Source organism: Anomaloglossus baeobatrachus, chromosome 6 (genome assembly GCF_048569485.1).
Source record: "Anomaloglossus baeobatrachus isolate aAnoBae1 chromosome 6, aAnoBae1.hap1, whole genome shotgun sequence".
Taxonomy (NCBI): domain Eukaryota; kingdom Metazoa; phylum Chordata; class Amphibia; order Anura; family Aromobatidae; genus Anomaloglossus; species Anomaloglossus baeobatrachus.
The window spans coordinates 520,075,989-520,094,015 of NC_134358.1; the positions used below are offsets into that span (position 1 = coordinate 520,075,989).

Below are 18,027 nucleotides of genomic sequence, written 5' to 3' on the forward strand. Positions count from 1 at the left end.
TAGTATAAGAAGCTTATGTGTGAGGTAATATGATATCGGTAGAGACACACGCAGAGACAAAGACACACAGAGACAGAGACACACACAGACAGAGACACACAGAAAGAGACAGATACACAGAGAGAGAGACAGAGACACACAAAGACAAACATAGAGATACAAACACACAGAGACACACCGAGACAGTGACACAGACACAGAAACACAGAGACACACAGAGACACAGACACACAGAAACACAGAGACACTGACACACAGAAACACAGAGACACACAGAGACACAGACACACAGAAACACAGAGACACAAATAGACAGACACACAGACAAACCGAGGCAGAGACACACAGACACACAAAGAGAGCGAGAGAGAGAGAGAGAGAGGCAGACATAGAGGGAGATAGACGGAGAGGGAGAGAGACAGAGAGACACTTACTTACTATACCAGGCAACGCCGGGTACTATAGCTAGTACAAAATAAGGATGGTTTACTAGAAAAGCAATGCATATTGTGTGTAGTCCCAGTTCTCCTCACCCTAATATTAGAGTGACAGTGTAATGTAGTGTCTGACTCCAGTATCGGAGCGATCGCCTGGCATCACTTCAATGCTAAAGTCAATAAAATAAACACTTGTGAATGAAGGCACAGAATGCGCTGTCTCCCGATAGATGGTAATGCCATAGCAAATTAAACACTCTATTAATCTGTTTTATCTCAACTTCCTCTGCCTCTTGTGTAACTTTGCTGTCACTGAGACTTGCACTTCTGAAAGTAATGTGTCCATAGAAATGATGGAACGGAGCCTCTTACAATTGGACCAATCCAAACCGGAGCGAAGAATAAAAAACTGTAAACAGCTTAATAAAGCAATTCTTCAAACATAAAAGAGCTGGTAATGCAATCAGAGGACGATCGCTGTAAGATTTATAGACAATGGAAGAGGACAGGAAAAGTATTGTGCCGTGAATTATTTGCGTGCTTACGGCTTCTTTGCAATTTCCATTTATATAAGAGGAAAGTAAAAAATGAATTTATTATTTTTGTGCTTAAGTCATTAAAGAAGTATTAGATATCTTCCAAAAACAGCCCCATATCTGTCCACGGGACTTAGGCAAAGGAGCTTAGATGCAATGCCAAACATGGCCTTTAAGCATATGTAGCGCAGTTTCTAGAAGAAAGCTGCCATGGTATTAGATCCTGTTTAACCCCTTTATCTCTGAGAATGTGCCTCTTTGGGACAACTGGAAAAAATGAGCTCTGCACTCCAGTGATGTAGCACATGTAGCCAAATGAAGAGCCCCATTATCAGGGTCAGCCATACCACTCAGTAAAGTATCACTTTTTCTATGGATAGGTGGTGACTAGTGATGGGCGAATATGCTCACCACTGCCCGATACTCGATCTAGCAGCGGGGTACTCGGGTACTCCCGCTGCTCGGTCAAGTATCGCAGGTACTCGGATATTTCGTCTGTGAAACAATAAACACAACGCACAGGCTTGCTCCACTTCATGATGTGTGCCGGCATCCTAATGAGAGCCATTTGCAGTCTCTGAATGGCTCTCACTGGGGGTTAAACAACATTTTTGAATGTGGTGTGTCACCCCAAAAAAAATGGCTGGCTGTATTTGGGCGGAGAGCTGAACTGGCTAATCAATGACTTCCATTATACTTGTTACTCGACTTAAGCACTTTCAGAGCATTTGATCTGCTCAACTCGCGTAACGAGCACCCCAGCATTTTACTGGTAGCTCATCACTAGTAATGATGTTAAAAGTAATCCGTCATCAGGTTTTTGCCATGTAATCTGAGAGAATCATAATGTAGGGACAAAGACCCTGATTTCAGCAATGTATCACTTACTAGGCTTTGTTTTGCCGTTTCAATGCAATCAGTATTTTATCAGCATGAGATTATCACTAGAGGACTAGGTGTCTCATGCCTCCTGGTCCAACCTCGCCCCAGCACTGATTATCAGCTTTTTGTCAATATACAGTGTACACAGAAAGCTGTCAATCAGTGGTGGTGATAAACACGGCTCAGTAAGGGGTGCTTCACACACAGCGAGCTCGCTGCCGAGATCGCTGCTGAGTCACGCTTTTTGTGACGCAGCAGTGACCTCATTAGCGATCTCGCTGTGTGTGACAATGAGCAGCGATCTGGCCCCTGCTGCGAGATCGCTGCTCGTTACACACAGCCCTGGTTCGTTTTCTTCAAAGCCGCTCTCCTGCTGTGACACACAGATCGCTGTGTGTGACAGCAAGAGAGCGACAAATGAAGCGAGCAGGGAGCAGGAGCCGGCGTCTGACAGCTGAGGTAAGCTGTATCCAAGATAAACATCGGGTAACCAAGGTGGTTTCCCGATATTTACCTTAGTTACCAGCCTCTGCAGCTCTCACGCTGCCTGTGCTGCCGGCTCCGGCTCTCTGCACATGTAGCTGCAGCACACATCGGGTTAATTAACCCGATGTGTACAGCAGCTAGGAGAGCAAGGAGCCAGCGCTCAGTGTGCGCGGCTCCCTGCTCTCTGCACATGTAGCTGCATTACACATCGGGTTAATTAACCCGATGTGTACTGTAGCTAGGAGAGCAAGGAGCCAGCGCTCAGTGTGCGCGGCTCCCTGCTCCCTGCTCACACTGGTAACTAATGTAAACATCGGGTAACCATACCCGATGTTTACCTTAGTTACCAGTCTCCGCAGCTTCCAGACGGCGGCTCCGTGCAAGCGCAGCGTCGCTTGCACGTCGCTGCTGGCTGGGGGCTGTTCACTGGTCGCTGGTGAGATCTGCCTGTTTGACAGCTCACCAGCGACCATGTAGCGATGCAGCAGCGATCCTGACCAGGTCAGATCGCTGGTCGGATCGCTGCTGCATCGCTAAGTGTGAAGGTACCCTAATCAGAGCTCCGCTAGATCTGCACAGAGAAACTGTGATCCTATCACAACTCCTGCATGCCATAAACTAAAGGAAACCGCTGCAATAAGGGTCTCTTACACTACATCACACTGCTGTCAGATTACATAGCTAAAACCTGCTGACAGATTCCCTACATTAAATGTTATTTCTATTTTTGGAAGTTAATGATCAACTAAAAGTTAGGAACACAGTACAGAGTGAAGAGCAGGAGTGATGGATACAGCACAAACGTTGGTGACACCCCATGAACAAAACAGAGACTGTATGGAGGCCAATGGATCCGCAGTGGAGCCATACTATTGAGCTTTAAGCAGTCCACGTGGCTCATTGTCAACCAAGACGGCGATGACACCTTATTTAGTGTAACCAACCGCTTCTGTGTCTACTCAAATGCTCGCTGCTCACAATTAAAGAGGAAGCTTTGCATGTGGACCAGGTGGAGATTTAGAAAGAAAGTACACAGGGTGCTACGTGCGTGCATATCCCGACAGCTTGCCCTAGAAATGCCGTTTAGGCTTGTGGGCTTTGAGGCTTTTCGCAACCTCGTGGCAATGGCCGTCCCATGTTACTCGGTCCCTAACCGCCTCTATATTCCTGGTGTACCTAATTATGTTGATGCCATATTACAATTTGGGTGAATTGTTGCTTCCATTTTTTATTGTGCCTTAGGGGTAAATCTATAGTGCATTATTTTCCCAGGGTATATGGGCTTAACTTCTCCTTAACTTTGACTGTGTTCCCACAAAGTATCCTCAGAACACAAATTTTGCAATGTATACATTTTTTTGGTCAATATGGAAATTAAGGAACTATAAAGTAAGAGAAGTTGCCATGCAGTTTTTGCGTTATACTTCTCCTGAGTCCTAACATGTCACTTGTAGGAATGAAGATGGACATTAGTCCTGGTATGGAAAGAGTGTGGCATAGGCAGGTACAGGAAAGGGAATGTTGAAAACTAGCCATTCATTGATGGCCTAGCTTTATTCGGGCTTTACACGTTGCGACATCGCTACCGATATATCGTTGGGGTCACGTCGTTAGTGATGCACATCCGGCGCCGGTAGCGACAACGCAACGTGTAAATCCTAGGTGCGACGATGAACGAGCACAGAAGCGTAAAATATCACTGATCTGTATCAAGTCGTTCATCTCCATAATGTTGCTGCTGCTGCAGATACAATGTTGGTTGTCTTTCCTGCAGCACCACACATCGCTGTGTGTGAAGCCGCAGGAACGACAAACATCTCCTTACCTGCGTCCACCGACAATGCGGAAAGAAGAAAGTGGGCGGGATGTTATGTCTCGCTCATCTCTGCCCCTCCGCTTCTATTGGCCGGCCGCATAGTGACGTCGCGGTGACGTCGCTGTGATGCCGTACGCACCTCCCCCTTGAAGGAGGGATTGTTCGGCGGTCACAGCGACATCGCAGACCAGGTATATGCGTGTGAAACTGCCATAGCGATAATGTTCACTACGGCAGCTAGCACCAGATATCGCAAATACGACGGGGGAGGGTGCTATCGCGCTTGACATCGCTAGCAATTGCTAGCGATGTCGCAGCGTTTAAAGCCCACCTTAGGATAGGCCATCAATGTCTGATCAGCTGAGGTCCGACACCAGGCATCCCCGCCGATCAGCTGCTCCTGGTTCCAGCGGTGGCAGCCAGAAATGCTCTGTTCCATAGCTGCTTCGTCCTCTGATAGTGGCCATGACGAATACTGCACATCCGCCTCCTATTGATCTGAATAGGAGGCGGATATGCAGTACCCAGCCGCGGCTACTATCAGGAGACAGAGCAGTTCCGGACGGAGCATTTCTGGCTGTCTGCTGCCGGGACCGAGAGCGGCTGATTGGCGGGGGTGCCGGGTGTCAGACCACCAACTGATCGATCAGACAATGTTGGCCTATCTCAAGGATAGGCCATCAATGTAAAAGTAGTGAACAACCCCTTTAAGCAAGTCAGAAGACTCCCTATATATTAGTTCATCAGCCGATCCCCCAAAATCAGAGGACTCAGTTGACCCTTATATATTGCATATCGCCAGCTATAAAGATTATCACAGTAATTCTATTACTTCTAGTTTTATTTCTCCATTTTTTACTTTTTATTGGTTTTATATCAGGAAGCATGCCTAATGAATAAAAAGGTGGCCGTGATGAAATGACAACACTCGAGAAGCCCTGAAATCTCAACTTCTCCAATTATTTCTGAAAGTAATCAGATCAGATTTATAGGTAATATAAAAGGAGATACTTTCACCTTTTGTTTCGTGCGGTCGATAGAAAAATTGTACTTAGCAATGAAATTTAATTGATTTTGTTACTAGGACTTTACTTGCCCGATGTTCACAATTATATTCAGTTAGATGAAACTGGAGAGAAAAAGGAAAAATAATTTAAAGGAGAAAATTATTTTCCATAAGAGAAGGCGTATGCAAAAAAAAAAGATTGATTTTTTGAGTAGGTGGGCAAGGCGAAACTGGTTGAATGGGCCCTAAAAGTTCCTATAGACAATTATAAAATTTGACCAAACCCATTGTTTTTTTCAGGACTAGGTTTCCTTCTAATGTATGGGGGTCCGCAATGATCTTTTTGGTTTTAGGAAAGATAATCCAATACCAGATTTAAGTGCTCATCTGTATGGTGGATTCTGGAGAGATAGTTGGCCAACAGTTATTTCATGTGTATGGCCAGATATTCAGGAAGGTTTAAAGGATAACCATTCTTTCAAGTAACTGTTCAGATTACGGCCCCTTTCACACATCAGTTTTTTGGCATCAATCATAATCTTCTTCTTTTCTAGACGGCTCTGTCGCAGATTGTGGCTAAACTGATGCAATGGATCCGTTTTTCGATGGATCTGAACTTCTGCGTGCTAAATAATAAATTGGACCATGCTCATTTAAAAAAAACATGGAATCCGTCGCCGGATTCCGTCATTTGACGGATTACGATGGATCCTGCACCCATAGGCTTCCATTCTACCAAACAACGTACGGCAACGGAGACGGATCCGTCACTGTCCGTTTTTTCAACGTACACAAAAAACTTTACTGTGGACGTCGTCTCGGTCCAGCAGACAAATATCTTTCGACAGATCCGTCGAACGACGGATGAAACGTGAGACCATTCATCGCAATCCGTCACGAATACAAGTCGATGAGAAAAAAACGGATCCAGTGGCATCAGTCGCCTGATCCGTTTTTTTCAAAATTCAATGGATTGTGACTGATGGCAAAAAACTGATGTGTGAAAGGAGCCTAAGCTGTCCTATATGTATACATGAGGAAAAATACAATTTCTGGCAGTTATACAACATATCTTGTATCCTGCATTTTTCACCAGATTCTCCTCTGCAGGCTCTGGTTGTAATAATCAATCCATTCTGAGCTGGAGCAAGAAGACTCGTTACTATTGTGTCTCCCACACAGCACAGACAGAGGGATTCCTGTTCTTATATTCCTTTTTAGCAGACAAAAACAAGCAGCATCATGTAGTAGTTATTAATCACCAGCAGTGGTCAGAGTGGGATGAATCCAGCTCTGGGATGAGGTAAAAGACTTTTTAGAATGCTCACCACAATCTTTCTGTTTCTCCGTCTGCTTGTTTCCTCCCCCTGCTCCTGTTCATACAGGATAATGGGCAGTATGACACCACAGTGAGCTGGCAGTCCATCTTGTTGGAGAAAGACATATTTCAGCTTATTTTTTTCAATACCCCTTACTGTTGAAGAAATTTCTTACAAGTGGGGAAGGAAGCAGATTATATGGATAAGATATATTACAAAGTTTCTTATATTCTCCTGTATTACTGACTTATGGAAAATTTGCTGAAAATACAGTTCCCATTTAATTCGGGAACCACCGTATTTGGATTATCTCATCAGTCCAGTGGCCTACAAACATAATGGTTGCTTTTCTTTAAACAATAACTATAGCCGATTTCTTAGTGGTTCTGACGGGGTACTGGACAACATCGGAATGTGAATGGCTGGCAATAGATCATGTAATCCCGCTTTGTTTTTTTCCAACCTGATGTATTACCGTAATTTGTTAAAAAAAATACTTTTCAGACAACAGAGGGATTGTTTCCAGTTCTTAAATGGTTAAAATTGCAAAGTGTATGTAAAAATAAGCAAGTTTGCAATATACCTCTTATAAAAGATTGCATCCATCCTCAAGAATGGAGGAATTGTTACGTATGTAGTTTACAGTTCATTGCCTAGGAAAGGATCCGGCACTACTAGCAGGCGCTATGCTTTAGAGCCTGTAAGTGCTACTCTGAAAGTGGTTTGGATCCAACCAGCTTTATTCCCTTTGCACTTCTCAAAATTCTGCAGAAGTTGAGCTGTATCTTCTAGCAGCATGGGATGGCACATAGATGGAACCAGCACCACCACCATGTGGAAACCTGTTCCAAAAGGTTGCCCATGGGAGGAAAGTCTGGAGTGATTTTCATAAGAGTTCCTACTGTGTATACATACCATTACAATAACATACAACTTTACCAAAATTGTTGGGCAACCAAAGGTAGAGTTAAGGGTGCTTTACACGCTGCAACATCGCTAACGATATATCATCGGGGTCAAGTCGTTAGTGACGCAAATCCGACGTCGTTAGCGACATTGCAGCATGTGACACCAAGGAGCGCCGATCAACGATCGCAAAAACGTCAAAAATCGTTGATCGTTGACACGTCGCTCCTTTTCATAATATCGTCGGTGGTGCATGCCGCTGGTTGTTCGTCGTTCCTGCGGCACCACACATCGCTATGTGTGACACCACAGGAACGATGAACATCTCCTTACCTGCGTCCACCGGCAATGAGGAAGGAAGGAGGTGGGCGGCATGTTCCGGCCGCTCATCTCCGCCCCTCCTCTGCTATTGGGCGGCCGCTGTGATGCCGAACGAACCGCCCCTTAGAAAGGAGGCGGTTCGCCAGTCACAGCGACGTCGCTAGGCAGGTAAGTACGAGTGACGGGTGTTAGCGATGTTGTGCACCATGGGCAGCGATTTGCCCGTGACGCACAACCGATGGGGGCGGGTACGCTCGCTAGTGATATCGATAGCGATATCGCAGCGTGTAATGTGCCCTTTAGTCTTGAATACAAGAAGACATAAATTTATCTGGTTCATCTGAGTCGAAAATGTTTCATCATGTAATTTGTGGCCATCTCATCTCCAGGGTCCAGCAATGTGGTCTCTATAAAAATGATTCTAGAATTACAGCAACTTTAATAGTATTACCTTAGTCTATTACTACTGACCACATAGACCTAGTCCTTTGTATTTCTTAACCTGCAAACAGACCATCATGCGTATAGATTCCTTCTTCGTACATCTCCATCGATAGGGAGCAGTCTGTTGTTCCTTGTTTCCCGAGCTGCTGACATTACATGGTTGGAGCCCTTACCATAAACTGGAATGGGAAAGGTCATATAAATATAAGTATATAATTAGCTACAGAGAGATAAGCCGGGTTTAATTACTTCCTCTCATCTCTGAATAGACATTTGGGCTGAAGTTGTTAATTATAAGCGTTAATAATAGATACACTGGGAATGTAAGTGAATGATTTGCCATGGCTCATAGATTTAATTTGGCTAGTAAGGTCTCGCAAAATAGTAATATAGAAATTGTATGTATAAAGTGGGACCAGTGACAAAGAAGATAGATAGATAGATGGATAGATAGATAGATAGATAGATAGATAGATAGATAGATAGATAGATAGAGGGATAGATAGATAGATAGATAGATAGAGGGATAGATAGATAGAGAGATAGATAGAGGGATAGATAGATAGCGGGATAGATAGATAGATAGAGGGATAGATAGATAGATAGATAGATAGATAGAGGGATAGATAGATAGAGAGATAGATAGAGGGATAGATAGATAGCGGGATAGATAGATAGATAGATAGCTAGATAGATAGATAGATAGAGGGATAGATAGATAGAGAGATAGATAGAGGGATAGATAGATAGATAGATAGATAGATAGATAGATGGATAGAGGGATAGAGAGATAGATAGAGGGATAGATAGATAGCGGGATAGATAGATAGATAGAGGGATAGATAGCTAGATAGATAGATAGATAGATAGATAGATAGAGGGATAGACAGATAGATAGAGGGATAGATAGATAGATAGATAGATAGATAGATAGAGGGATAGATAGATAGATAGAGGGATAGATAGATAGATAGATAGATAGATAGATAGATAGATAGATAGATAGAGAGATAGATAGATAGATATTAGAGGGATAGATAGATAGGTAGATAAATAGAGGGATAGATAGATAGATAGATGGATGGATGGATGGATGGATAGATAGATAGATAGATAGATAGATAGATAGATAGATATTAGAGGGATAGATAGATAAATATTAGATAGATAGATGGATAGATAGATAGATGTGAGATAGATTGATGGATAGCTAGAAAGATAGATAGAGATATAGATGAATATGAGATAGAGGGATAGATAGATAAATAGATAGGTAGATGAAGATGAGATAGATAGATATTAGATAAGTAGATATGAGATAGATATTAGATAGATAGATAGAAGGATGGATGGATAGATAGATAGATAGATAGATATTAGATAAGTAGATATTAGATAGATAGATAGAGGGATAGATGGATATATAGATATATATTTTCTTTCTTATGATTTATTAATAATTTGTGCTTTATCTAGCTGACAGATGAATATTGCATTATCTGGACCAGGAATGGCCATTCCCAGAAATTCAATACTCCTTTGTATGGCGTGGTCTTGGCGGCTCCTGACCATACAATAATCACAGACTCAGCAAAGAACTGAAATGTCCAGGGGGCAAAATCCAGCCAAACTAAAAGTAGACATCCCAAATGAATCCATGAAAATTATAAGCCAGTGAGTCACAAACAGGGTCTTCAATCACAGCTCCCGACCCAACAGTGTCCTTCTGTTTCCCTTTCAATGGCTGACTTGTGTATATTTCAAAGAAGGCACCTGAGTTCAGCCACTGACATTTATTGTTTAAGCAGTTTCAACCCATTTTTATGACTGTATGGTTATTTTTTCTGGAAGGAAAAAAGAGCTTATTAAGAAGGTTCACTATAATAAGAGATGGCCACCGAGACTGCTGCAAGTCTAAAGAGATTTCTCTATATAGACAGTACAGATTGGAGGGTACAGCTCAGTTGTTGCCATTTTTTTTATTTTTTTTATTTACTGTAGCGTTATATTATTTCAAGCTGATCTGGAGTAAAGCACAATGCGGCCATTATTCTGATTAGAACTGCACGATTTTGCAGTACTGTATGCACAATGCCTCTATCCCCAGCATTGCTCAAATTTATATTTAGTTTTAGGGGCATCCTTTTCCCCTTAGGGCAATAAGGGGCTCTCTTTATAAATAATCAGACTTGTAAGGTCCCCAAATAAGGTGCAACTAAAGGCGGCGTCACACGGTATGATATATCATGTGATCTGTTGTCGGGGTCATGGATTCCGTGACGCACATCCGGCATCGTCAGAGATATCGTACCGTGTGACAGCTCTAACCGACTGTGAACGAGCAAAAATACTCACCTAATCGTTGCTCGTTGGCACGTCGTTCATTTTCATAATGTCGTTCCTCCTTCTGTGCGCAGGTTGTTCGTCGTTCCCGTGGCAGCACACATTGCTACGTTTGACACCCCGGGAACGACGAACACCGTTTACCTGCGTCCCACCAGCAATGAGGAAGGAAGGAGGTGGGTGGGATGTTATGTCCCGCTCATCTCCGCCCCTCTGCTTCTATTGGGCAGCCGCTCTGTGACGTCGCTGTGACGCCGAACATCTCTCCCCCTTCTGGAAGAGGATGTTCGCCGCCTACAGCCACGTCGTTAGGGAGGTAAGTACGTGTGCGACTTTGTGCGGCACAGGCAATGAATTGCCCGTGACGCACAAACGACTGGGGCGGGTGCGATCGCCCGATCTATCGTCTCGTGTGACGCCGCCTTAGTCTAATGTGCCAAAATGGGCAACTGAGTACAAACATCGAGCACCAGTCACTTTATGTTCCCCTTACACTATACATCTGTCACAATGGTTTTCTAAGATAGCAAGGGACAGGGGTCCTATGCTGTCCCTTACGCTTGAGGACCCTAGGCAGTCCCTTTCCGGATTACTCCTAACAGTGGAGACTCCTGAGCCCTGTGCCTTTCTATACTCCTCAGAAATACTACTGTAATACCCTCCTCCTTCCACGGAGGGACAGGGCAGGAGTGAGATGATAAACAAATAAAGACAAGCAAAGGAAAAACAAAACGTTGACACGCTGCGCACACACAGGAATAGACAAAGAGTCTTAGTTTAAAAACAAGAGACAGAGGTTGGCAACAAGGGTAAACTTAACAACTGCACCCAGCAACAGGTGTCACACCAGATAGTTGGTCTGGGAAGGTGTGGTGATCCAGACTATCTGGTGTGACACCTGTTGCTGGGTTCCGTTTGTTGAGTTTACCCTTGTTGCCAACCTCTGTCTCTTGTTTTTAAACTGAGATTCTTTGTCTATTCCTGTGTGCGCAGCATGTCAAAGTTTTGGTTTTCCCTTGTTTGTCTTTATTTGTCTTTATTTGAGGTATAACATAGTTAATCTCTGCTGGTCTGCTTGTGAGTCATCTTTTATCACATGTTGTGGGGGAGCCAATTGTGAAGCCCCTCACCTGCAGCGGTCACCTCAGGGACTTCAGGGATTTCTCTCCACCTTCCGGGACGCCACAGGGTCTTCACTTGATGGGAACTTCTGGCAACATGTATGTGGGGTTTATTTACATGGGAATCGTGACGCCACTCTCGGTTTGCGGTCAGGGTAGTGACCGCCACTGCAGTTTAACGAGCGTCTGGGGCTGATGGTGTCTGCAGTCTGGTGGTATGGCCTCCCGAGAGTGAGGCTGGCCCCAGGAGTTCGGGTGTAAGTGCGTAAAACTACAGGTCGCAGAATAATTCAGACAGAGTCCAGAATGTCTTTCACGGCTTTTATTCACTTTCAACTGGTTTTGTGAGGTAACCTGGGCAATACTGTGATGGATCAGAGAGAACCAGGTATCCTTCAGGCTGGATAGGGGTGACTGTAAGTTTCACACCAGATAATCTGGATCACCAAACCCTCCGAGACCAACTAAAGCTGGTGTCACACACAGCGACAACGACAACGACGTCGCTGCTACGTCACCATTTTCTGTGACGTTGCAGCGACGTCCCGTTGCTGTCGCTGTGTGTGACATCCAGCAACGACCTGGCCCCTGCTGTGAGGTCGCCGGTCGTTGCTGAATGTCCAGCTTCATTTTTTGGTCGTCACTCTCCCGCTGTGACACACACATCGCTGTGTGTGACAGCGAGAGAGCGACGAAATGAAGCGAGCAGGAGCCGGCACTGGCAGCTGCGGTAAGCTGTAACCAGCGTAAACATCGGGTAACCAAGGGAAGACCTTTCCCTGGTTACCCGATGTTTACGCTGGTTACCAGCCTCCGCCGCTCTTGCTGCCAGTGCCGGCTCCTGCACTGTGACATGTGGCTGCAGTATGCATCGGGTAATTAACCCGATGTATACTGTAGCAAGGAGAGCAAGGAGCCAGCGCTAAGCAGTGCGCGCGGCTCCCTGCTCTCTGAACTGTGACATGTAGCTGCAGCACACATCGGGTTAATTAACCCGATGTGTACTGTAGGAGAGCAAGGAGCCAGCGCTATGCGCGGCTCCCTGCTCTCTGAACATGTAGCACAGCGACGTTATGATCGCTGCTTCTGCTGTGTTTGACAGCTAAGCAGCGATCATAACAGCGACTTACAAGGTCGCTGTTACGTCACCGAAAATGGTGACGTAACAGCGACGTCGTTGTCGCTGTCGTTTAGTGTGAACCCAGCTTAAGATATACTATATCTGGCATAGGTAAAAAGAGCCAGGAGGGGAGCAGATGTGATTGGCTCTCCCACAGCAGGTGATCAAAGGAGACTAACAAGCAGATTAGCAGAGATTAACTCCTGCTAGCCCGCCTCTGAATTAGCACTCAGAAGATCGATGATCAAGTCTGCGTGCATAGATTGCTGACACCGGAGGAGTTATCAGGGGGAGTGTCAGAATCTGTAGTCTGAACAGAACCTGACGCCTCCATGACAGTCGCTGAAGTTTGTGGAAATCTCTGTGTGACATCTTGTAATTAATCTTACAGCTTGGAAATAAAATGATCAATTGTGACAGATTGAAAAATTATTTCCCCATTTTCGGCCTGTCTAAAATGCTCATTAATCAGGAGACATGATTTAAAGCAAGCTGTGTAAAGAGGTGATGTGCTGCTGATACCATAGTATTCACAGTGTTCTATTGTCCTAATGATTGTTCTGTGCGCAGAGACGTGTGGTCAGTCTGTCTCAACAGGCAATTAAACTAACACCAATCGGCTTGCATGTAGGCAATCAGCGGTCATATAGCCGCCTCGGTCATCCAGTCTAAATGAGCCCTCACACTTTATGGCTCAACGGCAACACAAAGTTTCCAACAATTACTGATAGAATAATTGAATTAGTTACTTTAAAGAGGGTTTTTTTCCAGGATTTTTATTTTAAAAACCTATTGTTAATATGGATCCCTAGATTCAGCTCCAGATACCCCATCATTCATCTGACTGGAGATGCAGTTAAATTAACTAATTGTATGACATGAGTTGTTTCCCCTTCTGTCTGATGACCTATCTTGAGTCCTGAAATAAAAAAGAAAGTTACTGCCCTTAAAGAGAATTTGTCAGCAGGTTTTTGCTACTTCATCTGAGAGCAGCATGATGTAGGCAAAGAGATTTTGAATCCAATTATGTATCACTTAGATTACTGGCTGCAGCTGTTTTGAAACAATCAGCTATCCTTCCCACACCAGGTTCTCTATAGAGATTGAGCATTGACAGGAGGGGCGTGCCAGACTACGATGCACGTGTCATTGTAGTCCAAGCAATGAGAAGTCCTACTGGTTATATAAACATAGCAAATGAGCAAGAGATTGGACTTTGACAAGACAAGCATCACTGAATTCTCTGTGTTAACCCTTGCCGTATGCAGGCTTCAGCTTACATAGCAAAAACCTGCTGACAGATTCCGTTTAAGAAAGTCACATTTCTTTGTGATTGTTCCAACTTTCTTTCCTAATAGGCAAGTCACCCCCAAGTCTTGGCAACATCGTGTCATTGTGGTCTTACTAAACATACAGCTCGTTTGTTTTCGGTGAATTGTTGTTGTTGTCTATATACAACAACCAATAGTTTTATGACATGTTTTATTACAGTTATTTATTCTTTTCAGCAGTAGGGCAAATGCCTTGAACCAATGAGAAATGGTTTTCACTCTGTATATATTACACATGCTAACATTTAAGGCCCCGTTACACACAACGACGTATCTAATGATATATTGCCGGGGTCACGGATTCCGTGACGCACATCCGGCATCGTTAGCGACGTTGTTGCGTGTGACACCAACGAGCGGCCGTTAACGATGGAAAATCATACTCACCAAATCGTCCATCGTTGACACGTCATTCATTTTCAAAGAATCGTTGATTGTTGAGGACGCAGGTTGTTCGTCGTTCCCGAGGCAGAACACATCGCTATGTGTGACACCTCGGGAACGACGAACTACAGCTTACCTGCGGCCGCCGGCAATGAGGAAGGAAGGAGGTGGGCGGGATGTTACGGCCGCTCATCTCCGCCCCTCCGCTTCTATTGGGCATCCGCTTAGTGACGCCGCTGTGACGCCGCACAAACCGCCCCCCTTAGAAAGGAGGCGGTTCACCGGCCACAGCGACATCGCTAGGCAGGTAAGTCCGTGTGACGGCTCCTAATGATATTGTGCTCCACGGGCAGCGATTTGCCCGTGACGCACAAACGACGGGGGCGGGTACACTCGCTAGCGATATCGCTGCATGTAAAGCCCCCTTTACTTTTGGGTAGGGTGAATTTCTATCTTCTTACTGATGTGTTATTTAGCCACTACAGCTGTGTTTTTCCATCTTTTCATTTAATAAACGTCAAACTCACTTTGCCTATATTTCCTACCGATAGCAACAAGTTTTCCATCTACACCTAATATACAGAATGTGTCGTAGATGCTGTTGCTGATTCAAAGCAACGATCTCTTAAGTAATTGAAGGTCTCTTCGCTCAGGTCAGAGCGGCTGAAGCCCATTATCTTGTTTATGATCTGTATCTATTATTGCGGACGACCATGAAGTAAAGCTATCTCCTGACCTTTATGGTTGAGATGCATTGTCTCCTCTGAGGACAATAAATACATGTGTGCATGAGATACAATTGTCAAAGAAAAGGCTGCAACATTAGTTTTTATATATTTTTCTTCCAAATTTATTTATTTTTATTAACTAATCTTTTTTTTCCTTTTTTCAGTGGGTCCTCACATTGGGCGTTACTGTGGCCAGAACAACCCAGGGCGAGTCAGAGCCTCATCTGGAATTATGTCCGTTGTTTTTCATGCAGACAATGCCATAGCAAAGGAAGGATTTTCTGCAAACTATTCTGTATTACAGAGTAATGCAGAACAAGGTCAGTACTGCATCATTTCTCCATGGTATATAGTCTCCTGTACATAAAACATTGAAAAAACTTCCACGTAAAACAGATCCCATGAAAACAGTCAACAGGAACAGAAAATGCACTGAATAGTGGCACCACACAGTAACAGGAGGTGGTGTACTCACAGGAATCTACATGGAGCCAAAGTAAGGAGGACAGCGGTGCTAATCCCCATGTATAATCCCAGAACCAGTCCAAGTTTCAAATAACACAGAACTCAGGAGGTACTCAGCCTTCAGTCCAGTTTTTATTTTTTCACTTCAAGGATACATCAGCAAGTGAATCCATCTTATAGCAAGGCAGGGGGAGCGGTGAGGGAGAGCTCTTTTGGACTACGTCCGTTTCACGCCGATTAGGCGCTTCTACGGGTCCACTTGGCTTTTGGACGACGGCTGTTTCATACTGACCAGGTACTTCTACGGGTCCACTTGGCAAAGTGGACCCATAGAAGCGCCTGGTCGGCGTGAAACGGCCGTTGTCCAAAAGAGCTCTCCATCACCGCTCCCCCTCCCTTGCTATAACATGGATTCATCTGTTGTTGTATCCTTGAAGTGCAAAAATAAACGCTGAACTGAAGGCTGAGTGCCCCATGACTTCTATGTTAGATCACTTGAAGACTATGACACTTTTCTTATGTAAAGGCCCTGTCACACACAGATAAATCTGCGGCAGATCTGTGATTGCAGTGAAATTGTGGACAATCAGTGCCAGGTTTGTGGCTGTTTACAAATGGAACAATATGTCCATGATTTCACTGCAACCACAGATCTGCCAAAGATTTATCTCTGTGTGTGACGGGGCCTTAAGGCCAAGTTATGATCTACAATCCCAATTCCAAAAAAGTCAAGACAGTGTGAAAAATGTAAGGAAAACTGGAATGCAATGATTTGGAAATCTCATATAGCCTAATTTTATTGAGAACAGAGCACATATGACAAGTTGAACGTTAGATATTTTTCCATTTTCTACATTGATGGCAGCGACACATCTCAAAAAAGTTGGAAGAAGGCCATGTCTACCATTGTGTAGCATCTTCTCTTCTTTACACAACAGTCTGTAAAGGGAGGAGACCAATTGCTTAAGTTTTGGCAGAGGAATGTTGTCCCATTCTTCTCTGATTTGGGATTGTCACTGCTCGACAGTCCGAGGTCTTTGCCAGATTTTCATGTTATAGTGCACCAAATGTTTTCTGTTGGTAAAAGGTCAGGACTGCAGGTGGCCAGGTCATCAGTTGAACTCTTCTTGTGGACATGGTCTTCTCCAGAGTCTGTGAACCGTTTGATGATTTATCAACCATTGATGATTGGATATTCAAGGTCTTTGCAATTTTACTTAAAGGAGTATTTTTCTAAAATTGTTCCATAATATTTTGACGCAGTTGTTCACAGATAGAAAAGAGCTGCTGTACATTAACAGTATATGGGCCCTTTTCAGTCCAATAACTCATCAAAATTCACAACTCCACTTGTTTAAGCAGTAGAAATGGGCTCCTCAACCACTTGGGCCCCTGTGCAGCTTCATAGGTTGCACTAATGATATGTCCGCCTCTGCCGCTGACCATCTTTGCTTCAGAGAGGCTCTGCCTCTCAACCATGCTCTTTTTATACAGTCATGTGTTAGTTTAAAATTGACTCATCAGCTTTCTTTTTAGTACCGATTACTTTTATATCCTTTAGTTAACCCTGTACCAAAGGTTTTAAGGTGTATAACTGTTATCAATTTCTAAATGTATTACTTTTTTTTTTCAAATTAACACTAGAACTACTGGACTCGTGTGACACCTATATAGAAATACATGGTGCAAAGTAGTCAAAATGACTACCTGAGTAGTTCTAGTGTTAAATGGTAAAATGGCTAGTTTCAACTTCTGATCTGTGTTCTAGGTTCTCTTCTGAATAAATTATGGCTATAAGAGATTTGATTTAATCATTGCATTTTTGTTTTCTAGAATGTCCCAACTTTTTGGGAATTGGGGTTGTATATTACGCAGTACCAAATACATAGGAATATTATGACATAGAGGTACAAACACTTAAAATGTAACTGAAGTTTCAAAAAACTTTTGACATCTCAAAGCAACATGTCAGATATTTTGATTACTGCCGGAGAACCAGAAATTTATAAAAAACTAAATGGCACAAGCGCTTAAGGCTGCTTTACACGCAGCGACATCGCTAGCGATGTCGCTCATGAATGCACCCACCCCCATCATTTGTGCGTCATGGGCAAATTGCTGCCCGTGGCGCACAATATCGCTAGGCCCCGTCACACGGACTTACCTTCCCAGCGACGTCGCTGTGGCCGGCGAACCACCTCTTTTCTAAGGGGGCGGTTCATGCGACGTCACAGCAACGTCACCCTGAAGGTGTCCAATAGAAGCGAAGGTGCGGAGAGCAGCCGCATTATCGACATGCCCACCTCGTTACCGGAGGACGCAGGTAAGCTGTTGTTCGTCGTTCCCGGGGTTGTCACACGTAGCGATGTGTGCTGCCTCAGG

The 18,027-nt window shown here is 44.1% G+C and overlaps 1 protein-coding gene across 1 annotated transcript in view; it reads left to right on the forward strand.

The window, feature by feature from the left end:
- NRP1 (neuropilin 1) overlaps window positions 1–18,027 on the forward strand; it is a 259,574-nt gene that overhangs the window by 138,028 nt on the left and 103,519 nt on the right. Inside the window, exon 6 of the mRNA XM_075315483.1 lies at window positions 15,345–15,500. Within this exon, the coding sequence (XP_075171598.1) occupies window positions 15,345–15,500 (156 nt within the window). The remainder of the gene's footprint in view (window positions 1–15,344; window positions 15,501–18,027) is intronic.